Genomic DNA, 24,666 nt, shown 5'->3' with positions numbered 1-24,666 from the left:
AACCTTTACTAGGGTTAGTTCACACTCTGGTGGTCCTAAAACCACCACTATTGCACCACCTCTAACCAAAATGTGTCTTGCAGACACCTTAAACCATTAAATTCAACCACTTGAAAGATTACACCAAGCACAGCACTACACATTTGGGATGGGGACTGCAATGTTTCTGCATCAATTTTCACCCCCCTCTACACAGTTTTTGTGTTAGTTTTTTTTTTTTCAAATTACCATCAGTCCTAGAGAACACTCCAAGGAAGAAAAGCAGTAGAGATGAGGCAACCCTCCTGCCAGCCTGGCAGGCACTGCAACGTTGACTTAAGGACCACTACAGGCAGATGGCCACTAGCCATCACATCTAGCAGAGTCACTGCAGTTATCCCAGTCAGTACAGCTTACACAGAAAAAAAAAGCCATCAGCATTAAAAAACAAACCCAAAATTTCAAGTTATTTTCTTCCAACAATCAGAGGTGGATTTATCCAGGCTCGGATTTCCTGCAGCAGCAATGCCCACCAGCTTACACACATACAATCCTTGGTTCTCAGTGTCTCCAGGATGCTCCAGGCTTGCCAGTCCTGGCAGGACCCAGGTGTTTGCCACTCCAAGCAGTGCCAGTGGTACAGGCTTTCCCAGGGACAAGAGAAAATGCTGCAGTTTTATGCTGGTAAGCAAAGGGCATGAACAGGGCAGCAGCCCCTGGTGCTGGCTGTCACTGATCTGGCTACTGCTGTCACCATGGGAGGACACTGCCACATTTATGGGTAGGAGGGAAGAGGATAGCTTTGTGGGAAAGGAGACAAACAAGGCTGGCAATTACTATGGGACACACAATCATTAAAAGCATCCCAACACACAGAAGGAATTTTTATGTGCCATGCTCTGAGATGCCCAATGCCAGATGCTACCACGAGAAAGGAGCCAGGACCACACCAGAGGGCTTGCCCTGTCCAGCAAGGCTTATATCCACCAAAGCAGTTAGGGGATGGTGATGGAAACTTCAGCACCATCTGGTCTAAGAAATGACCACTGTACTGAGAGGTTGCACCTCCCAATATTAATACCCCACACTGCTCGTGAGGACAAACCCAGGTTGGCTCAGCCAGGGGGAGGAGCAGGACCCTGCCCTGGGGTGTAGAAGGGCTCCTCTTGTTGCTGTGGTCATTTGCCCCGACTTGGGGGGGCACCACCCATCACAGCACAAAACAAAGAGATTGATCACAGCAGTCCCACTATGTGTTGTTCTTTGAAACACTCTGACCACAGCAGTCCCAGAAAGTGCTCTCCTTTTCCCCCTCCACGTGTTGCCTGCAAGGCTGTGGCAGCACTGAGCTGCACGTGTGTTTCAGGAAAGGCACCTGAGCTGTTAAAGCTTTTAAGTCCTTTTAAGGGCCGGATTTTTTTGTTCCAGCTCACTGGGAGACAGCACCTCCCATGCTGCCAAGGACACCACCTTTCTGTTTCATTTTGCATTTGAAGCTCGTTACCAACTCCATTAACTTTAATTATTAATTCTACATATGGGAATTTTTCTTTAAATCGTGCTTATAATGGCAATGGTTATGTGGAAAAAAGGGAAATACTTGAAGGAGGGGAGTGCATGCTTTCCCTGAAGTCAGCAGTATGACTTGTCCCTACCCGTATGGTTTAGTTTACAAGTTCATGTCAGAGAGCCAGTTTCACACACAAACACAAAATAAAAGCAGGAACACAACTTTTGATCATCCTACATTGATGTTTACTCTTGTTTCCTGTAGCCCCAGGTGACAAATCTGTCCTTCATAGAGTGGAAGATCACTGTGCTATTAACAAAGTCAACTGGACACACCTAAAACTGATGGCAGGTCTTTCCATTGGTGGCTTGTAACAAATTAAGGAATAATAATTAGTAAGCAATTAGTTGTAAAACGATAAATATAAATTCAGAAGTGTTTTTCTTTTCTGAGCAGAAACGCTCAGAAGCAGGAGAATTTACAAGCGACTTTCTTACATATGAACACTTACGCCAAGAAGAGAGACGTTGGAGCAGGCAGCCCCTCCCAACACAAGAGCTTTTGTTCCACCAATCTCTGAACTCTGAAGAAGTTTTATTTTTTTTATTCTTTTTTTCTTCATTTAGCTCTGCTGGCCTGCCAGCTGGGTATGAGCCAGAAGGGTTATCCAGTCAGACCTTACTGCGATATATTTACAATGGTAGTGCATCTAAGGTTTATTTCAGGATTAAAATTCAAATGGCTAGAACCATTTAAATAATTAAAGGGCAATCAGAAAATGCCATGAAACCAAACAAATCAGGAAAAGTCATGGAAACCATCAGCAATATTTAATTCAGAAATTCTCTTTGTTAGGGAACTTAGCTGAAAGAAAACAGCTGGATGTAGTTCAACCCTCTAAATTAAAAACAATCTAACAAGGTCTATAGGGATAACTCTTTCAGCTACATACTGGAGACCAGATTCACTTCTACCAAGTAAATGCAATAGCACTCAAAGCTAGAAAGGAAATTCCTCAGAACTGAGGTAGTTTCTAAGTATCAGCACATTTTCCAATTCCTTGCAAGGCAACTTAGCTATTTACAATCCATTTTTTCCCACACATAAATTTATAACTTTTTCAATTTTATGGTTCCATGATTTATTTTCTAAAGAAAAATAATCTAGCCAGAATATCCCTAACTCTACTAACATCATGTTTTAATAAATAACTGGCTACTTCTAGTAAAATTAAGCCTCCAGGATTGTTTATACCAGCCAAGAATACGTCTTTATAGCTTTGCAGAAATTTGGTGTGAAAATAAAGTTGAATATAATGGTGACCCTGAGCTAACAAGTAATTAATGCTTCGATATAAAAATAGAAAATTATCCTTTATGACACAAGGGTGGAGTAGAGCAAACCCTCTCTTTCTCTGAATTGCTCTCCTGGCCGGATCTCAGTGTCCAGTCAGACCTGAAGGCTACTCAAAGCAGGAGATGTGCAGAATAATTTTGAGTCTTTTCAAAGACTTTGCTTTCGCTAAACTCTTTTAAAAATTATTTCATTTTTGTTCTTAAAAATATACACTTCTTTTATTCATGAGTTGCTGTTCACCACAACACTGTTCCAATTGCAACAGCACAGGTAGAGAGAGGAGAGTGTCTCAGGTAGTGCCAAAAAGCTTCAGGTGCTGGGCATCAGCTCCCAGGAGGCCAAACACCAAAAAGGAGGTGTCTTCAGCCCTGCCAGCTCCTGCCTGCTCCTACTCCCATCTGCCTGCAACAGTGCCTGTTCCTTCCCTTTTGCCCCCATCAGAGAGGAAACAAAACTTGTAGAAACAAACCCAATCCCCCCCGCCTACCCTCCCACAAAGGACTCCTTAAAACCAGAACCAAAACAATTAAAAAAGTCAATCCAGCATTCACCTAACAAATTTGCAGACAAGACACAAATTGGCATTTGGATCTGCGAGACGACAAGTTGCTTCCAACCGAACAAGTTTAATGCCTCATTCCCATGGGGGATGCACATCAGGAACTGACCCACGGGAGTTACAGCCAATTGTAAGGATCCTGGGGAGCAAATGACATCTCTTCTTAGCGTCTGCAGAATAGGAATTCTCTGTAGTCCCTTCCAATTTAACCAAACCTCCTGTAAAGCAAGCACAACCTGCTCCTGGCATTGATGCCCTATGCAAACAGGGCCCTTGGCACACTGACCAGCTCTGCCTTCACCTTCTGTTTTACCGCATAATAAAGACAAATGACTTCCACCTCTCTCCAGATAAGGCAACTAACATAATGTGGATAAATGGGAAGTTAACTACATGAAACATTTTCTGCTTGTTGGGCAATTATTTTTTCCCCATAAGATTACATGATAAATAAAACCTGCTTCTGTACAGATATTTCTCATTTCAGAAACACATACTTGTTACAGGCCAAGAGAAGACCCTGGGGTTTTTGTAAGAAATACAGCAAAAGAAAAAAAAAACGAAGTGATAAAGACACAAATGCAGAGCTAACTACAGGCTTGTATATACATTTTTGTTATCCACCTCTAAAATGGACTCTTGGTGAACGGGATAGACTGGTAGTCCCCGTTCCTGTTATTCCCAGAATAGCAAGGGAAAAAAAAAATAAATCAGTATCTTAAAACCAGTGGCAACATAGTAAAAACTGTACACTGTTGTCCATTAACTTAAAAAGCAAAGTCTCTAGATGGTATAAAAGTGAAAGCAGATGCCTTCTACCTTTGATAATAAAAGTCTTTTCCCCCCCCTATGCTGCACAATTATCTCCATTGTCTTTGCATGGCCAAGAACAAAATGCTAAGGAGCAAGGCTGCTTGTGATAGACTGCTCCTGGCAGCGGCAGAAGTGTTCACGTTCTTATCGCTCTTGTTGGAGTTCCGAGTGACCTCGGTGGCGTTGAACTCGAACTCCGGGGAGCACTGCTGGAGCTCGCAGCCGCTGCCGCTCTCCTCCCCGCTGCTCTCCTCACCTGTGGGAGACAAACACACCTGCTATCCTCCTCTGCTGTCTGCAGCCCCAGGGCAGAAGGCAGCAGGGGGAAATGGCAAGAGAACGGCTGTTTTGGTATTTACAAGATGTAAGCGTGGGTCCTGTGGTTAATGTGACTGCTGTGTGCATCTGTCAAACCTGGGCGATGTGTGCTTGCAGCCCAGAAAGCCAGTTGTGTCCTGGGCTGCACCAAAAGCAGCGTGACCAGCAAGTCAATGGAGGGGATTTGCCCTCACTACTCTGCTCCTGAGACCCCAGTTGGAGTCCTGCATCCAGCTCTTGGGCCCCCAGCATAGGAAGGATCTACAGGAGCAAGTCTAGAGGAGGCCACAAAAATGCTGAGGGGTTGAAACACCTCTCCTAGGAGGACAGGCTGAGAGAGCTGAGGTTGTTCAGTCTGGAGAAGGGAAGGCCCCAGTGAGACCTTACTGTAGCCTTTCAGTACTTCAAGGAGGCTTATAAGAAAACTTTTCAGCAGACCCTGTTGCGATAGGACAAGGGGTAACTGAAAGAGGGTAGATTTAGACTAGATATAAGGAAGAGATTTTTTTTATGAGGGTGGTGAAACAGTGGCACAGGTTGCCCAGAGAGGTGATGAGTGCCCCATCCTTGGAAAGACTCAAGGTCAGGCTGGATGGACTGGGCTCTGAGCAACCTGTTCTAGTTGAAGATGTCCCTGCTCACGGCAGGGGTGTTGGACTAGATGACTTTTAAAAGTCCCTTCCAATGCAAACAGTTCGATGACTCTGTGGGAACAACCCTCTTCACACAGCCTGTCAGAGATGCCACTTCCCACCTTCTTTACCAACACGCTTACCCACAGCTGACGGTTAACCAGCTACCCCACGTTAGCATGAAATCCAATTAAAACAGAAAAAAGAAAAAGCAAAAGGCAAACCACAGCAAACATACTTATGTCAATGAAGTCGACATCGTTCCCACTGTACGCATTCTTCAGCTTGTTGGTCATCACCCGCAGAGCCATGATTTGCCGGCGAATCACCATGTCTGGCTTGGTAATATCAACCTCGACCTCCGGGTTGTTCACTTGACTCGCTAAGCCATTTCCAGTCACCGCAAAGTCATACCTGAAAAGAAACCATTCCTGCTGGTACCAGAGCTGCAGCCTGGCAGGGTCCCTGTGCCAAAGGGTGGCAGCACAGGAACTTGGCAATGCCATCCCTGTTTTCAGTCTGGGTGATACTCCGAGCCCAATGTGATCTTCCCACGTGCTAAACCTCACAAAGCACCTCTCTAGCTTCTTACCCCATCTTACCTCCCTGCAATCTCTGCAGCATGTGGAAATAAACATTGTTTTCATTTATGCTGTGCCACATAGGCAGGGGAAGGACAATTTTCTCCCCAGCTTGAAAAGAGAAAGAAGATCTGGGGTTTATTCTAATAATGGCTTTTAACAGCATAAATCAGCTTGCTGCAGGCAACAGAGCAAAACAAGGTGCTGAGATGCCTTGATGCCCAGTTAGATGACACTTTTGGGAAAACAACCTTCGAGGCCATAGTTATCCCAGAGAACCCTATAGTAACTGTTGGAGGCAAGTGTGTCATTCTGGCTTTGCATAATGCACCTTAACCATCAAGCTGGGATACTGAATGTATGCTTCTCACCATGTAGACATGAGATGCAATTTCCCTAATAACCCCAGCAGGAGAAACACCTGTGATGCTGAAGATGAGAACCTGTAGCCCCACACATCAGAGCAGGGAAGAGCCAAGCTGCTCAGCCTCAGAAGGCATGCATGCTCAGGTCTGAACACACGTACAGCCTCTTGGTTTAAAAGAGGGACTGAGCAACAAAATCCAACAGAACACATCTCCTGAAACCGGTCTTTGGAGCATCATCTTATAGAGTAAGGATAGGACACATTTCTCCTTCCTCCAACTACCTGACTTGCTAGAAAAATCAGTTTAACAGAAGAAAACATTACTTTTCTTAGTTCTGATGCCAACATCAGTATCATGAGAGAAAGAAAAGCTTTTAGCACAGTCTACTGATTCTGGAGACCAGGTAGTGAGATAAAGCATACGTTTGAAGAGTATGCTCAAATCCTGTCCTGTGTATGGGAGTAACAATGATGATGATTATAGGTAGTGGTAGTTTTGTTATTATTTGTGACCAATATTATATGTTTCAAAGAAGTCAGAGACCAAAGTGTGGAAGACTACCAAACTTTTAGCTTCTCAGAGTCACTGGGAAAATGCTAACAGCAAAGCAAATTATCTTGCACAACCCCATATGTCCAGCCCCCCCTCTGCCTCCTTGCCCAGTGCTGCCAAGTCTCCATCTCTCCTCTGTACTCACGTGGCCCTTGCACACACTGGGGATACCTGCTATGAAAAGCCCTGTAGAAGCTGCTGATAAACAAGACTTCAGGAGGCAGAGCCATTTCTTGTCACAGAGACCCAAAGCACCACCCTGACCAAGTAAGGCAGAGTTTCAGGCACACACAAAACAGCGCAAAATTTAAGCAGTATGTCTTAATCCTGTGGCCCAAAAATAACAAGGGCAAAAATTGCTATTACTTAGAAAAACTGCTGGAAAACCCTGGACAACTGTTTTTTTTTTTTTAATGGAACATCTTGGATTGTGCTTATTTCCTCAGTAAGCAAAGAGAAAAAAAAGAAACTTGTATTTCCAAAATAAAAGTTAAACAGTTACATAAACCATATGACAGAAGAACTTTGACTTACTCATGTGTTGGCAATTTCTTCCTTACAAGAAAAAAAAAAAAAAAAAAAAGAGTTTTGTAACTCTTTTTCCATCAAAAGTGTGAATGAAACCACTGGCCCCCTTGTGCCACTGACCTCAGCAGTGGAGAAGGTCTCCAGGCTCCATCACCCCTGCCCTTGCTCAACAAAGAAACCAGTTCCTGGTGCAAATACCAACTGGGAGCACTGGGGCAGCAGTACTGTCAGACAAAACAAGCATCCCTGCTCTGTGGCTGTGATACAGCATTTTGTACAGATCATTTCTCCAAATCCATAAACAACCAATAAGAGGCTTAAGTCCAAGAAGAGGTGCCCTATCTGGGTATCTACACTTAGTTCTCTCCTCTAAAGCAAACCCCCACATAGAGCTTGGACGACCCTTTGGCTTTGCGTTCCAGTTCTCTGATTTACAAAAACAAGAGGGGTAACGGCAACAGCCTGTCTTGGGAAAGCTGGAGTCACTCCAGTAGGAGAAGAGGGCTCAGGAAGAGAGGCCAGCACACTGGGAAAGGCTGGGGCAAGAGGGAGAGGGTTAACGAGGGGAGGCAGCATCGCCAAACCTGCTCTTGGCGCTTCCATTCCAGCACTCGTTCTCATTGACAGTGCCTACAGACATCTTTTCATCATTGCAAATGTTGCCAGGGAGAGATGACCAAAACTTTTTGGCTTGCTTCAGCTTCTCTTTCACATCAGTAACCTATTAAACCAGAGAAAAAAAAGAAATACAAAACATAACCCAGAATACCAAACACTCATTAAAAGCAAAGTAAGGAAAGTATTTTTTATCACAACAGACATATACAGGCCAGATCTTCAGGCTGCGTGTTTTGATGGTTGATTTACTTTTTTAATACAAAATTAAACACTGCTCCTCAAACACATATTATTCATAAGCCAAGCCTTTAGCACAGGCACTTCTCTGACATAGAAGCGTTGAGGTAATTCGTGTCTAGAGCCATGGGCAGATTACACCCCTCAGAGAGTTAAAGACAGCCAAGGAATATTAAGAAACCCTATAAATTAAAAATGGAAAATTATACACTGTGGTACACGGGTGTGAAGCACCTGCGTGGCACCAGCAGGACCAGGCACTCACCAGTCGGTCCAAGCTCGTGCCAGCAGCTGTAGTTGGCCGCTCCTCGGGGTTGTAGGGTCTGAAACGAGCACTGAAACCACTTTCAGAGACAGAGCGAGCAGTCCGGCCTTGGGCAAGTGTTTTTGGCTGGCCACATCCCTGGAAAACCTATGTGAGAAAAGGAAAGGATTTTATGAAATGGGATGTCACAAAAGCCTCCCTTCTCCAGGTTCCGACCCAGCCCCTGCCCAAAATCACACATCAACTTTATACATATACTAGAAAGGGCATTCTGGAAAAAACATATTGATGAGAATAGCAAAATAAAACACATTGAATAAATAAATCCCAAATGTCCTCTTGGCCCATTTACCTTCTGAGACACCTGCATGCTGTTCTCCTGCATGTTCATGATCGCATCTGAAATTTTCACATCAATGGGGTCCATGACTGACTCAATGTTGAAGGGACCCTCCAGCCTTTCTGCTACCAGCAGCATTGAATCTAACACAGAGAGAGATGAATGAAGGTTTTTAATAGAGGAGCTGCAAGAATAACGGGTACAAAGGATAACTGTTTGAGCACACAGACATTAACCACTGCAGTGTTGCCTCTGACCAGCGTACGTCTCCAGGAAACATTTTGCTCCGTTCCCAGAGCCTACACCTTCACCAGGCACTTAGAGGCTGCCAGCACCAAACCATGGGCTCATATACATCAAAAGCCATGTTAAACAAGGGGGAGCCATTGCAGCCTGCCAACAGCAGTCTGTAATCAGCTCCTCCCATCAGAACAAGCATTACTAACAGCCTCCGCTCTGTGCTCATTTATTAAAGGTTGCCTTGTGTCATTTGTTTTTCAAGACTGCTTTCAAAGCCACTGGCTTCCTCATGCTGGTCCTGAGCACAAGACACCAACTTGCAAGGGTCCAAGATGATCCTTGATACCATTTCTCCCTTACAGACATCTACAGGGTTTTTCGCACCTGGGGAAGGCAAGGGATTGCACTCCCAGCATTACATGGACAATTTGCATGATGGAGTCTGCATGAGAACAGTGTGAATGCTGTGCACTCATGATGTATTTGGCACATCCCTAGGCAAGGGGAGAAGGAAAGTCCCTCAGCCAGCACTGGGTCACTCCTCCTGTGCTGACATGCACATCCTCATCAAATGCATCATTAAACACAGCAGCTGCTGAACATCCACCACTTCCTCTGGGAAATTACAATTGGCAATTGGCATTAAGGCTTTCACCTTGTATTGTGTTTACATCCTCTCTCCGGTTCTCCTCTAGAAGGTGCCTCCAGGTACACACCTGGCACTAAGCTCTTGTTTCTTTGCACCCATCACAACCTTAATTTAATGGTAGTTTTCACTGTGGTCCCTCGACCCCAAAGCATTTGCTGGTCTCATCTCCTGCATCACTTCATGATGCTCTGCCACAGACTCATCTTTTTCCAGTTACATTTAATTCTTCAATTTTTCCTAGCCTGAGTGATGAGGGAGGTCAGGACATGACAGTCCCTCCGGCCCTAAGGAGCTCCTCCCTGCTCCTAAGATACGCCTGTTCCCGTCCATTAAGGAGAACAGGTGTTTCACAGTTAGTCTATTAATCTTGAAAAGTGTTTCTCATGACATTCATCCTCCTCCTAAGTGCAGAAGGTATTTTCAACAAGCAGAAAACTTCTGTGGGCTCTGGCTATCTGTTAAAGCCCTATAAAGAAATCTGACATACCAAACAATTTTGTAATAGCTTTGCCTTAGTGCCCAAGTCATGTTAAACTATGTTAAAAAACCCACAAACTGGTGACAAATATACAATTAAGCTATGTGTGCATGTAAAATAAAAATAATAAGAGGAAAAGAAGGACAAGTAATAATAATAATCCAACACCAAAACTCCCACATGAACTGCAGATGTCTTCCTAGCCTGTAAATCCACTTTTTAAAGACAATTCAATATTCTAAAGTTTTGTTGGGTGTTAGTCAGAGGACTATCAGTCGATTAACCCACTCTCACTCACACAGCTCCTCCAAGGTGTGGTTGTTTAGGGAGTGAACCTCAGGAGGAGCTGGAGTCCCCAGGAAAACCCCTGGCTCTGCAGGCACACACCACCAGCATCAGTGACAGAGCTGTTGCAGGGCATGGCTGGAATTCAGCCGTCAGGGACTACAAGCAGGTCTGAACTAAATGCATTTAAAAAAAAAAAAAAAGGAAAAAAAAAGAAGGTAATAACAAATGAAACAAAGAGTCTTAGACTGTATTGTGGTGGGCTCCAATAAAGTGATGCTTCAAATCTCTGAGTAATGACTGCTAGCATGAATATACCATTGTGCCGGAGGAGAGAAAAATGCTTTTGATGTGCTACCAAATGGAGACTTTTGTAAACAAGTGGAGCACAACTTAAATGTGTTCATCATTGTCAAAGCTTTTGGGGTTTTTCACGCGCATAAAGAACATCCCGGTGCAGTTTGCAGGAAGCCGCTCATTTCAAATAAAAATATTATGAATAGACAGATAATAAAACACACAAAATGCACAGGGCTTTTTAAAAAAAAAAAAAAAAAGAAAAATCATTCCATTTTGTAACTACTTAATTCTCCGAGTGGCCAGGAAAGGCCACAGATCAATAAAGTGTTTGTGAAAGACTGAAAGGAAACATAAACCCCAATTCTTCTGGCTGTTTGGCATCTTTGTAAACTTTGAGCCGGGCAGGCCATCCACAAGACCATGGGAATGTAGAGCGAATTGGGTCCTTTGTTAGCAGGGGTGCCATGGCGTTCCATGTATCACAGCCCAGGAATGCAGCCTCTGCTTTGACTGCCGATAGAGAAAATGCATTCGGCCTCCAGCAGAGCTGCCAAAGCTGGCGAGAAAAGATAAGGAAAGTAATAATTGGAGTTGGGATTGATACAGGCAAGGAGCGCTAAATGAAATAAACTTTCATTAGGAAGCAGGGAGGGGAGAAAGGGGCTGAGGGTGGGGGGCTCCCCCTCATCTGCAGTTTTGATTTTGGAGGCATCCTGCAAACTTTTACCTCCCACCAGGAGCTGGCTGGTGTCCCCAGCTGCTGGCGAGCAGCGGTTCCCTCTGGCAGCCCCGTCTGACGTTAATAAGGCTGGCTGGGGTTCCGGGTACCGCCGGCACCGCTGCCCGCAGGAGGGGAGGATGCTGCTCCAGCACCAGGAATGAATCTTCGGAGCCATGCCTCTCCCAAAAAAGATTTTCCATTATTGGGAGAGAGGAGTTGATTATAAACAGCAATTATTTTGCCCTAGCTCTGGCGCAAAGTAATTGATATTTATAAGCCATGGCGAGGTGGCTCAGCTTTGCTTCATGAAAGTCTGGCAGAGTGAAAAATGTACCCTGGCCATGTGTTACAAACACACAGCATGACAAAGACAGTCTCTCCTCCCTGTGATGGGGAGATACAAGTGGATTTGGGGGGGGGGGAAAAAAACACAACCATCTAGCACCATCCCTTAAAGACCCTTTTCCTCTTGCATACATTTGTCCTTGCTACTGGCATTGAGACAATCCTTGGCAACAAAGCACCTCGCTCTCATGAAGGAAAGCAATTCTTTTGCATTGTGCCACCAATAATCAGAAACCCACATCTTCAGCCTCACTGTCTGACTTGAAGAACAAAAGGCAGTTTTCAGTCTTAACCCCAAGATCTGATTTAAAAGGGGAGGGAAGGAGGGGGAAGACCTTGACCATTCATTAGCAACAATCTTTTTTTTTTTAAGGGGAAAAAAATTCTTTGCACACAAAGTAGTACTCCAGATATGTATATGGAGCCTGAATTCGACATCTTTGAGCAGAGTAAACCTTTGTGGGGGAAAAAAAAATCATGAAAAGGCACTGGAGATTAACACTGTTCATTCAGGAAAGCTCCAACCCCCCAATAGCCTGTTTGAAACAAAGTATACCCCTGTCTAATTGGTGTACAATTGTGTCAGGAATAGAGGGAGAAATAATTTAGATAGTTAAAGGGGAGAAAAGAGTACAATTCACTCATTATTTCATACTCCACAGATTTAAATGGTACTTTGGAGAAATAAGGAATTACAAAGTCTTCTTGTCTCAAAAAACCTACAAACTTTATATTTGAGCTTGGAAAAGCTTTACGTAAGTGACTTAACATATAGACCCACTAACACACACAACGTGAGTATTTCATATGCACATGTACCCAAATTAATATAGACTTGCAGCATTTGTTGCAAGTTCTCCTGTTTAACTATCTTTAAATTGATTTGCTAGGTTCAAAATCTGATTTCGACTCATAATAAATCATCGCCATAACGTGGTACATAAACTCATGATGCAAAATTGCATTGAGCTCATGCAGGTGGGTTTTTGGTATTTTGTGGAGTGGTTTTGAGAGGATTTTTTGGGGTCTTGTTTATTAATTTAATTATTTACATCTTTAAACACAAACACACAAGAGATTTGTGGCATATGCCCTGCCCTAAACACCAGATCTACCTAATTTAATTTGTCTCAAGAGGAAAGTTGAGATAGAAACCAAAATCTGGAACATAACCAGCACCTGTTCAGTTATTAAACTGCCTAAAGAAAGCACAGCTTAAATTTTCTGTATCCGTACTCCACTGCAGGCATCAACCCAAAGTGCAGGAACCAAGCAAATACTGCCAATAAACTTAACGAAGCTTAATACCATACTTAAGTAATGAGTGGGCAGGAAGCCCCTTGGGAAGGAAGCACTTCAAGAAGAAAGCTTTGCTTCCAACCTGGAATCACATGTATTTATTTTGTCTTGTTTAATAATCTTAATTATTGTATGCAGTCCCTATCAGTCTCATGTGACAGGGCTCGCCAGCTTCCCCTGAGGTTTCGTTTTTAGCCGCATACCACCTACAGCAATTAGCTGCTTGTGCTTTTGTCTGTTTTCTGGCATTATGCCCTTCCCTTTCACGGGATTCCTCTTTTCTACTTGGACTAGATGTTTGCAAGTCTCCTGGCTTTGAGCTATTTCAGCAACAATTGTAGTTGAAATACTTAATATTCTCATGAGAAAGACGGCTGGGAGGAATGGGGGGGGCGGGGTGTCAGCCTCCCAGAGAATGACTTGGAAACCCAATTTAGTGTCACATTTAACTCCCTATATGGAGTACACACACACAAAAAACGCCTTCTGAAAATAACACCCTGCACATACCCAGTTGGCAGAGCAGCAAAGTGAAAATCCAGTGCACAAAACATGGAAAAACACATTCTAAGATGTAAATCTAGCCTCAAATGCCAACTATCAGCAATTTCCCTTTTTTTTTTATCTTGCAGCTCAATGAAAGGGAAATCTTTTCTTTCCAACAGTCTTTTTTTTCCCTGAGTGGGATGGGAAGAGTACCGCAGCCTTTTCAGTAGCAGCAGATACTTTACATGTGCACTTCATCACACATTAACTGGAGTGAAGCGACTGCTCCCAAAGGATGCTCAATCACAGATAAATCAAACCTCCTGGAAAAGGAGCACAAATGAAAACATTTAACATTATCTATTGCCTGTGCCCACAAAATGTGATGCATTGTCAATTCTGATGAGCCTTGACCCAAGGAGGAATTTAACATTTCAGTCTAAATTTCATGTATCGAATGATACCGTGTGTAAGCACGGAAGAGAAATAACAACCAGGAGGAAAAGGATGGCAAAAGCACTCACATAGCGTCACGCAAGACCTATCAACAGTGCAAAAGGATGGTGGCTGAGTGCCAAATGAGCTGTTTAAAAACAGATTCAGACACATGTCCTATTCAATTTTTTAATGTAAAATCCAGGTCTTCAGCTTTTCCCAAAGCTCATCATGGCTGGCAGGAAGATTCCCAGGCTGCTGAAGAAGAAAGCTGGCTTTGGGAAAGACAGCTGTATGGTGACAATAATGTATAAGAAGTAGTATGGAAAAAACAGACTGTACACACGCTTGGTCCAGCAAGAAGAGACACTCCAAGCCTACAAGCATATGGCAGCTCCATGCTCCTAAAGCTTGCTGCAACAGAAGTCACTGGCATAACAAAAGTCTCATTTATTTACAAGTTAATGTGAATGGCAAAGGTGTGCTGTATAGAGAGGTGTGGAAGGAAAAGATACCCATCACAGACACCTGAAAAATCTGCTACAGCTCAGCACAGCCACTCACAAAGCCATTCAGATGAGGGACATAGTATCAGTGTAGACTCATATGCAGTTTTAACCCATATTGCCTTACCCATAAAGATATTCCACTCAGCGTCCAAGTCCCCCTGGTTGGCTAAGCAGCCTCTCATGACGTTAAAGCAATAGTTGTAACAGGGCTTCACTGATACCAAACCTCGGCAGTGTGGGCAGTACATCATTTTCAGCAGTGCTCGTGTACCCTGTGGCGTGGGGTTCACCTTTAAAAGCGAAAAAGAGAAGAAAATTAGCACTCAGTCACTAACCCACACATTTACCCCAAGGTGTGTGGGACAGAGCTGTGTAGAGGAGATGCAACGGGCTCAGCCATCACCATCCAGTCAGAGCTCCCTGTTTACGTGGTCCAGGGATGTGGGGAGCAGATGAAGGGGTCTAGCTCACCTCCTTGGGTGTACCTGCCACTCCAGGGGTCACAGACAGTCCTCATCTCTGCAAAACATCACTCATACTGCAATACACCTTATGTGTCATGGGACCCTTCCCAGGGTTGCAAGAACAGGAACTATAAGGGGACACGCAGCACTCAAGCTCAGGGAAGGCAGTAAAATGTGACCAAGTCAAATGATGTCACACAAGGCTGCACTATCTGAGCCCTGCTGCAAACACGTGCTGAAGAAGATGATGCTGGGATTTCTCAGGAAGAAGTGTCCAAAACAGGATATCTGCCACTGTCCCCATACCAAACCCACCGGGAGTGTGCCCTCCTCCTCCTGTGCACTCCTCCTCGGCGAACACAGCACTCAGCTCTTCTGGGACAATCGCCCAGCAGGGCTCTCCGGCACAGAGACCAGCTCCTTTATCTCACATTCAGCTCCCGAAACACAGCATTTACATGACAGATACCCAGGTTCATTTACACTCAGCACTCATCACCCTAAGTAACAGTTCCCCCCACCCGAAGGAAGTGGTAGCTACAACCCTGCAGCTGAGGACAAGGCAGGGAGGACCCTTGAAGCCAACGAGCAGACACTGGGCGTGCGAGCAGAGCTGTCTGCGGCAGGCATGTCACCCCTGAGCCCTCAACAGGGCTATTTTCCAACGTGACTCATGGTCATTCATGTTTGATTCACTCTCTGGCCCAGCTTCAAAACATTCATTGAAACCATTTCCACCAAGCCAGTCCGAGGAGCATTAGCTCCATCCCAACACACTAGTGGCGACCACATGGTGGGTCTAAAGTGTTGAACAGAGAAGCTCCCTTAAGAGCAAGTTTAAGTGTTAATTAGCCACATATGAAAACAGAAAATTTAGATGCAATCAGAGATACATTGACAAAACAAAAGTGTTTTAAATGATGCACTTGAGACTCCTTGTAAGGCATTTAGGGAAAGTGCTCTCAGTAGGTTGTGATCCATGACCATGCTGGAGGAGACACACAACATCCCTGAAAGAGGGAAGTCACTCCATACAAAGCGCTGGAGATGTGGATGGCCTCCACATCTCATCTCTGGAGTTGGGAACAGACTTCATTGCAGAGAGGACAACAGGACTGAATGGAGATGAATGTACAGGAGGAAAATCTGGTACCGCACACATGCTGAGGACCTTACTATTGCAAAGCCAATCTCAGTGTGAAGGATATGGAGAAACTAAACATGATCTTCTGGTGTAAAAACTAGGTGGCAACACATGAAACTAGGAGCAACAGATTTTAACAAAAATAAAACAGAAAAGAAAAGCTACATAATCAGGCTGGCATCAGCAGATTTTTAAACCCTCTTTTCTTATGAGAAGAGATAATAGATAAAAATCTGCTGTTTCTGACAACCCCAGAAAGACCACAATTTCCTTCAGTAGGCAAGCAAACTGGTTACAGAGGCAGAAGGACAGTTTTCTGCAGTTGATGGAGCTCAGTGCTGGATTTTGGCTGGCCAGCAATGTTAATCAGACAGCATTTTACCCTTTCTTTGTCCATGAAGAGCCTGTTCGGCTGAGCAAAAGGAAACTCCATGTAGAAAGCTATTTGCGGTGATGGTGGAATCTGATTCAGATCCTTCAGAGAATATATACATTTTATATTTATATATATATATTTGGAAGGCATAGTGGGAGCAGGAGCCCTAGCTCCCTATTGGGACAGCATGGCTTTAAAGCAGAGCTGGTTCAAACCCTGGGAATAGCTCAAGCAACAGAAAACAGCTAAATCAGATGATTTATAGTTGGAAAACTGGAAACAGACAAATGTAAAGGTATCATCTGCCATCCAGATGGTGCAGTCCCTGCATAACAAAAAAGTTGCGAGGAGAAAGAGGGGACTGAATAACATCTCGCACCCAGAGACGAGCTCTGAAGGATGCTCCAGCTTAGCAGTTTACTTGTTTCTCTGATAAAAATCCCTTCCTATGTCACTTGGCAGTAGGTGCCAGGACCTCCGTGCCTAGTCCTGAGGCTTATCAGCAGATCCTGGCCATTCTAGCGCTGTTGGCCCTCAAAGGAGTGCTCTGCATCCTCCTTGGGAAGAAAAATTATGAAAATGTTGATAGTACCAGCCAAGTGCTAAAGTAGTTTGAAGCTGAATGAGGAGCAGGAAGCTTCCCCAACCCTATCATGGAAAGCTGCAGCTCTATGGGAGGGATTGCATGGCAGTGAATAGCAAAAACCCACACACAGAGCCATGACCCAGGAGGCCCCTTCCCATCTTAGGTTCCCCCCTCGCCCCACGAGCGCCGAGCGGCTGCAAGCCTGCAGCATCCCCTGCTTTGATATTTCATAGGGGTTGATCTTTAAGAATCCCAGCAGATGCAGGGGAAACTGAAGCTGCTTTCCCACGTTCCATAGCAGACGATATGCGACGGTCACTTGGATTAGGCCCTTTGAACAAAGACCCGGGATGATTTTAAAAGTGAACGAGGCTTCGCTTCCTTCCCCATGTAGGTTTGTGGCTCTGAGTCCTGCACAGAGCTGAGCAGAGGGTGCTCACAAAAGGGCAATAGAAAAGACAAACCCCGGCCTGCAGTGACTGCTGAACTGAGCCCTATTAGTGATGGATATCACCCACAGGGAAGCTGTTAAGTGTGCAATACAGCTAACACAGATAAAGAGGAAGACAATGGACAAATTCATCAGTCCAGAGTTGGCACTTTATGGTGCCAGAAAGCAACAAGAAGGCACAAGCAGAGATCACCTCTAAGAGAGAGTTTTGGGTAACATTATGAGCAATTACACCTCGTTACAACAGTGATAAATGCTTAACTGCTGGTATCACTGCAATGAGAACCTTAACCCCTGGCACAGGGCCCATACCCGGTCCAGACCAGCTCTGGCTCCGTCAGTGGGATGTGCCATATGTTGCACTGGCAATTCTTCACAAGCTTTTAATGCTGGCCCTGCCACACCAGGTGCAAGCTCTTAAAACACCATTGTATGTAACAGTAAATCCAGATATGCTTTGTTCTAGGGTTGTGTTTATCTTGGAAAGCAACTCAAGTTCATTCAAACTCTACTCTAGAATGACCCTCAAAACCAAATAATCTCCTTTCTAATAAAGCAGAGTCCCAAAGAAAGCTTTATTTGCTGGAGAGGATTTACTCTGCTAGATCTGAGCCCAGGTACTACTATGCTGCAGTACACATACCCTGTAAAAGCTTCTAATAGAAGCAAATGCACTCCAGTCCCTTCCTTTTATCTTGTGAAATTTATTTCCTGTCCATGGCATGCCATGCCACTGCAGCAATCCATCACCCTGTGGTTTCATGTAAATTACAATTTGTCCATATCTATACGCTTTGTCAAACATGAAGATTAAAAGCTGCTAACAGATGTGTTTTGGCACTAATCTTCACATTTGTATCAAACTTGGTCCTTAAAAATACAGATATGCACACAATTTACAAAAATTAAGAGAAAAGAAACCAATCCTGCGCTTAATGCAAACATTTCATATCATATTTGTTGGGATAACTCCCCTACTCATATTGACTGGTGAAGGTAAAATCATGTTCTTGTAAAAGTGCCATGCTCTTGGCATAATAAAATCTGGTTTTTGTTGGTACCTTGTCATACCCATCCCATTTCAGAGTCTCACATAAGAGAAACTGCCTTACATCCTTAGCCTTTTCCAGCTCACTGGCAATTGCAGCTGGATGCATACATCAGGTAGAAACCTCACCATTAAAGTATACAACTATCAAGTGCAATGCCTTGATCACAGCCTATCACAAAGCCACCAAAACTCAAGATAAACTGATCTGTACAAGCAGTCAAAGTTCAGAAAAGCAACCAGATTCTTTTTTATCTCCTTCCCAAGGCAAGGAATAGCTGAGAAAGGATGACAAAGCTCCAGCTATGGACAGTCCTGCAGGGAGCTCCCACCAGCTGCCAGACAGCCAGAGACACATTTCATTCTCCCACTCCACCCTCAAGTTAACATTAAGAATGTTAATAATAACATTTAAAATCCTGTCAGCTTTAATAACTATTTATAATAACACTGATAACTCAGGCTTTCTTATTTTCCAAGCTTGCACAATAACAGTTTTGCCATGCCAGCAGCACAGCCACCAGAAAACATAAAAATTCAACAATCTGAAAATAAACGCAGTGAAATCACTTTTGTTTTATACTGTGTTTTCTTTGCAAAAAAAACTAAACGAGGGCAATACTGGCTAAGGAAAACTAAAGGAGTAACTTCTCAGTGACACAGAAAGATAATTTCAGAAACACACTTCAAAGTTGACTGTGGGATGCTCCAGGTGAGCAGTAAACTTAGACAACTGAGGTGTCATCGATTTTTAGGACCAACACAACCTTATTTGCATCATTTTTTCCTTCTCTCAGTGTTGTGCAAGAGCATCATCTTGGCACACACTGGTCCAGACATTCAGCTCACTGCGAGGCAGAAGATCACTCAGGAGGCTCTTGGTTTGCTTCTCCACCCCAAATATTCCAATGAAAGTGTTTTGGAATTAACTACGTATTTAACCAATTTTGCTGGCCTGGTGCTAGGACATGAATAATTTAGACAGCATCTGTTTCAACCACAGAGTTGGGCCTCTGAGGTCTAGCATAAGGGAGCATATTTAGAAATGGTATTTGGGAACTGCAAGACACTGTGTCTCATCAGTATTCGCTCCCCATGGTGATGTCTGCTGCAGCTTTATCTTTTGCAAGGAAAAGTTCAAGAGTACATTTATGCTCAATTCCCTATTTACAGCTTGCTCCCCCCATTCCAGATGTGACACTGCTCAGAGGAACACCAGAGCTCCTGAGAATCACACCACTGGGGACTCAACCTGCTCAGTCCTAACACTAGAGTGTCAGAAGTGAAGCACCATGTGCTTGTCTTCCCCAACGGGGTAAAGGAGACCTCAGGGTGCCAAGTGGATGCCTCTCCCTCTGAAAACTTAAGCAGCAATGCTAGGGTCAGCATATCCTGCTCCTGGTACCCTTGGAACCAAAGTGCCTTTCACACCAAGCTTGTTCTCTGCAGGACCTGCCTCTCCCTGCCTCAGACACTGCAGATCACGAGTAACGTTCTGTTTGCTTTAATGAGCAAAACAGCAGGAACATTTATCTGTGCAGCTCCAACCAAAAACATCCTTAGTTATCCCTCACATTGTTTTCAAAATTAGCACCAGAACCACAGCGTGCGGGGGGAGGCAAAGAAAGAACAAAACCAACCCAGTGGACTGAAGGGCTCCTGCACGACGCCATCGGCTCCAAACCCACAGCCACATCCACGCGCTCCCGGCCCCTGAAATCTGCGATGACTGCTGCTCCAGCATGCTTTGAAGGCTGTGCCTAGCACAGACCCTCGGATGGCTGGAGCTGAGGCAGATGCAGTCACATTCTTGGCAGGTCTTCTCAGGGTCATCTTTGATGTGGAGAAGTGCTTGGTATTGTTTGCTGCATTGATGTTTGCCCTTGGTACGTGGAAGGCAAGGTCCTTGTTCACAGCAGCCCCTCGGTCTGGCCCCGCAGCTTGTAACCCACTGCCTGGACAGTACTGCCCCTTTGGAGGACCCCCTGCTATACTGAAAGGGCTTCTTGGCTTCTCTGGCCGTTTCTCGGTTGCCCACAAAGCAGAAGTGTTGCCCCTCTGTCCCCTCCCAATGCATGCATGCAACGCATTCCATTTCTGTCACTTCCCTGGCAGGGTTTGCTCTCGCCTGAAGGCTGCCCAGCTTCGTTGCACATAGGAACATGAACTTCTTCCTGAAAGAGGATTACAGTCACATTCCCCTTAAGTCAAACCAAGGACAAAGACTGCACAGAGGGAGGTTGGACCTTGGCTCTCTGACTAAACTTTTAGATCCTCAAATGGTGGTTACAAGGGGTATAACTTTTACCAAAACGAGAGCTCAGCGCCTTATTATCTGTGATGACAAACAAGCCTCGTTGTTTTATTATTTTCATCACTGTTTCTCCTAAACCAATGTCTGGTCCACGTTCAGCATCCACACCGACAAAGACAGGAACCACAGTTCAGGGACACAGGTCAGCGGTAGGTTGGTTGACAGAGGTTCCAAACTTAATTTATGCTCCACAGATGCTGAGACGAGGCAGCTCAGAGCAAAAGGGGTTAAAAAGCTACCAGGCTCCCACTCCAGCTCTGGAGCGGTGTGGGAAGGCAATCACCTGTCCCCTCTGCAATTCTCTTCATAAACAGTTGGAAGAAAATTCCCTCCTTGGCTGCTATCATTACACTTCCTTAGGGAAGAAATGCCAAGACCAAGAAAGCTGACCTCCTCCACCCGCCGTGAACATCTCCAGCAGTCTCCTCTCATCTGCTAATGTCACCTGAGGACAGCAGATGAGGAGAAAAATTATTTCACACGGTTCATATCTGTGCTTCCAAACTAAATACCATTTCTTGCATACAATTTTCAAGCTGCTGCCTTTCCCAGGGTTCCCAAGGACAGGCTAGAAGACCCTTTCCAGCAGCCCAGATGCTTTGGTGGCACATGCATCTCAAACACTTGCTGGGGAGGTAGTTCAGGAGCCTCCTGAGCTCCCAGCAGTTCTGCCTCAAATGACAGGACATGAGGGCAAGAGGGAAAAGTGGTAAAAGAATCCCAAAACAACACTTCATCAGCATAAATTTCCTGGGGGGCTCCAGAAAACTCACACCACCACTAAAACTGCAGGAGATCACATCTACAAGTCCCAGCCTGCAGGTGTGTGGAGAGATGGTGATGCAGATGCAGTGATTTGATGCCATGTGACTGCACACTTCATCTTTCATGTGCCTCTGCTGCTGACCTCCAGCCAGACCTCCCCTTCCAGCTCCTCCTGACCCTACCAAATGTTGTCAGAGAGCTCAGCCCTTGATTTCACTTCTTCTCCCCCCACAAACAGGGACCTCTGCTCCATACCTGTAGCTGACTCTACAAGCCCCACTGCACTTTGCCCTCAGAGGTGTCATGACCCTCAACCAGGCTGTGGTTTTAATTGCATGCAACTAATTACAGGAACATCTCTGCAGCTTGAGAACTGCCCAGTTGCACGTTCTCATCCTTTTTTGGTCACTCAGGGCTCTGGCTTGTATTTGCTCCTTTTTTCCAGCCCTGGCTGGGGCAGGAAATGTCACTGCTGGTAGCAATTTAACCCGGCTGACTTCAGCGTTTGTTGAGGGCTAAGTAGCAGGTGAGTGATTAGGGGATGGGCAGATTTCCGTCTCCCGAAGGCAGGGGCAGGAAGGTCAGGGAGAAAGCACCCAGTGTCAGCAGATGACAGAGGGAAGCGCCGGAGGCCCCCAGCCCCTCGCAGCCAACCCCAGAGGCAGGGCACATCTCTAACAGGCAGAAACAGCATCCTGAGTTTTCTCCTCAGATCTGTGTTCAGGATAGATCTGGAGAACTTTGTACTTTTTTGGTCCGAAGGAGGGAATTTGAGGCATGAAGACTCAAGCATCAAAACTATAGGGTTTAGACACAGTTCGAAAAACATCTGTGCTCTCTCTCAAAACCATACAGCTTTCTCTCTGTTGGGTATTTGGGCATAGTGGCACACCTGATCCATTCAAGGCCAAATTAAAAGTTATTTTCTAGCATTCCGACTTGGAAATCAAGCACACTTTCAATATCCTCTCTTCTTTTACTCCTGTACTTCCAAACTCACACAAGAACAATACCCTTCTAAATGCATCTCCCTAGTGAAGATGTAAAAATATCTAGGATCATTAAAAAGCCATCAAGGCCATTCCACTGTAAAGTGCTCTTTACTCTCCTGATAGTATCCCGGGAAAGTATGCAGCTAGGTCTTGCAGTAGTTTGTATTTCTCCTTCTGAGGATTTTCAATTAAGTATTTTTTACTTACTTGTTACAAAATGCATTAAAAGTAAAACTAATCTGCATTCCTTTGGACATTTTTTCATAAAGAAGAATTGAAGATTTATCACTCAAGTTAATCCCTGGTATAAGCAGTCATTCCACTACAACTCCTGAGTAAAAATAATAAGGAAGCAAAGTCAATGGAGTCATTATACAGAGCTCAGCAAAGCCAGGCTAATCTATATGTAATGTGGGAAGCCCCAAAACACAACCGCAGAGCAGCAGGCATAAAAACATCAGCTTTTAAACTCTCGTCTAGAATTTCCCATTGTGTCTTGCAGAAACGTGATGTTAGATTTCCACTGAATGAGATTAAAACACTAGAGAAAAGATTATTATTTCTTCTACTGCTGCAACTAAACCTTAGGTATTCAGCAGCAGGGACTTTTGTTACTGCTTGGAAAACCCAGTTTGTTGTAGAATTTCCAGTGTAACTTGTGAAAGTGAAGTGGAAAGTGCAGCAACTGTGATCGTCCACGGCACGTGAGCTATTTTTGCAGCTGCGTGGGACTGTGGGTAGCTTTCCACACTCGAGCAATTAATTCTAGGGTTGAAGGCAACTCTACACTCAAGGATCTTCAAAAGGGAAAGAGAAATCACGACGCCACCTCGGGTTCACGACTCTGATTCGTAACAGATGCGGGGACCGTAGCCCTTGTGGTTCCGTGTCAAGTCTGGAGACGTTTTGATGAATTCTGAGCAGATGGAGCATAAACACGATCCCTCACCCATGCACATTTACTGCCTACCAAGTGACTGCACATTCCCAAAACTGTACTGGGGCTTAACGGCCAGACCTCCCACCCGAATATTTCATCCACACTCTACAGCAGCACAAACACTATCCCACAACCACAAGATCTGCCACACAGCCACAAACAAGGGCCACCAAATCTAAAACCCCAACCAGGAGATCAGCAGGCTTGGCCAGTGACCTGGCACATAGACACTCAGCCCCATCTGGCACAAACCCTGCCTCCCACCACAGGACGGCATCCCCGAGGCTGGAAGATTTTGTGGTCTTGTAAGAGTGACCCACATGTCACACATGGAGCTCCACACACCCACCCTCAACCAGCAGCACACATTTAACACATCAGACACATCTAACTTGAGAGTCATCACTATCAGATAGGGAGTCGAGGGGTCCAAAAACCTAAACCTGCCACTGTTAACTTACAACTAACTCCCAGAACTTGGATAGATTAGTATAGCAACTCTTGCCTTGCTAATATTCTCTGCCCCGCCACACTTGTGGCTTATTGCAGTCTGTTTTTCTCATTTCTCTTCAAGAAAAATTAACGTGGAAGCAGACTTTTTTTTCCCTTATCCTCAGAGAGAGTATTTTAATATTATCCCTGTAAGTCAAAGAAATTTGAATAATTATCTCACTTAACAATGCTGCTTGTGCTGCCTACAAAACTGCATTCTGCTTCTAAGAGTGTCTCAACGCTCTTCTTTCTTTATTTTTCTTTCCTGGCACTTAGGCTGATTCAAACTCCTGCCTGCTCTTTCAGCCTGGTGTTTTATTACTCTGTAACCAGGTAGAGAGAAAGTAAACCTCTCTGCCTGATTAAATTATTACAATAAATCTTCTACAGCCTAAAGGAAATGAGCTGAGTTTGTTAAAAGGAAATCACTAATATTTGTTATCTTACATAATTATTTTAAGGGGATTATTGATTGTTCCCTACACCATACTACTCTGCCTAATATTAAAGACAAATTTCATGTTAAAAAAAAAAAGTCTTAAACAACTCCAAAGTGATTTATATGAAGAAGGAGGTACATATATAAGTAACCAACATATTGCAGCTGTTTGATCCCCCAAAAAAATGACCTTACCATAAATGTCTGAGGTCTAACTTGTGCTCTGTGTGTGTGGCACCAAGTACAACTGGC

At 44.5% G+C, this 24,666-nt stretch overlaps 1 protein-coding gene across 1 annotated transcript in view; it reads right to left on the bottom strand.

The window, feature by feature from the left end:
* Positions 1-1,711: 1,711 nt before the first annotated feature.
* The window catches only part of GPC4 (glypican 4), a 68,386-nt gene continuing 45,431 nt past the window's right edge, over positions 1,712-24,666 (bottom strand). Inside the window, exons 4-9 of the mRNA XM_032701925.1 lie at positions 14,528-14,693; positions 8,669-8,799; positions 8,317-8,463; positions 7,781-7,917; positions 5,406-5,581; positions 1,712-4,473 (exon numbers count right to left, since the gene is read on the bottom strand). Of these exons, the coding sequence (XP_032557816.1) occupies positions 4,265-4,473; positions 5,406-5,581; positions 7,781-7,917; positions 8,317-8,463; positions 8,669-8,799; positions 14,528-14,693 (966 nt within the window). The 3' untranslated portion in view covers positions 1,712-4,264. The remainder of the gene's footprint in view (positions 4,474-5,405; positions 5,582-7,780; positions 7,918-8,316; positions 8,464-8,668; positions 8,800-14,527; positions 14,694-24,666) is intronic.

Source organism: Chiroxiphia lanceolata, chromosome 14 (genome assembly GCF_009829145.1).
Source record: "Chiroxiphia lanceolata isolate bChiLan1 chromosome 14, bChiLan1.pri, whole genome shotgun sequence".
Lineage (NCBI taxonomy): Eukaryota > Metazoa > Chordata > Aves > Passeriformes > Pipridae > Chiroxiphia > Chiroxiphia lanceolata.
Note: the sequence above shows the minus strand (reverse complement) of the source record. Positions and strands in the feature narration are given on the sequence as shown.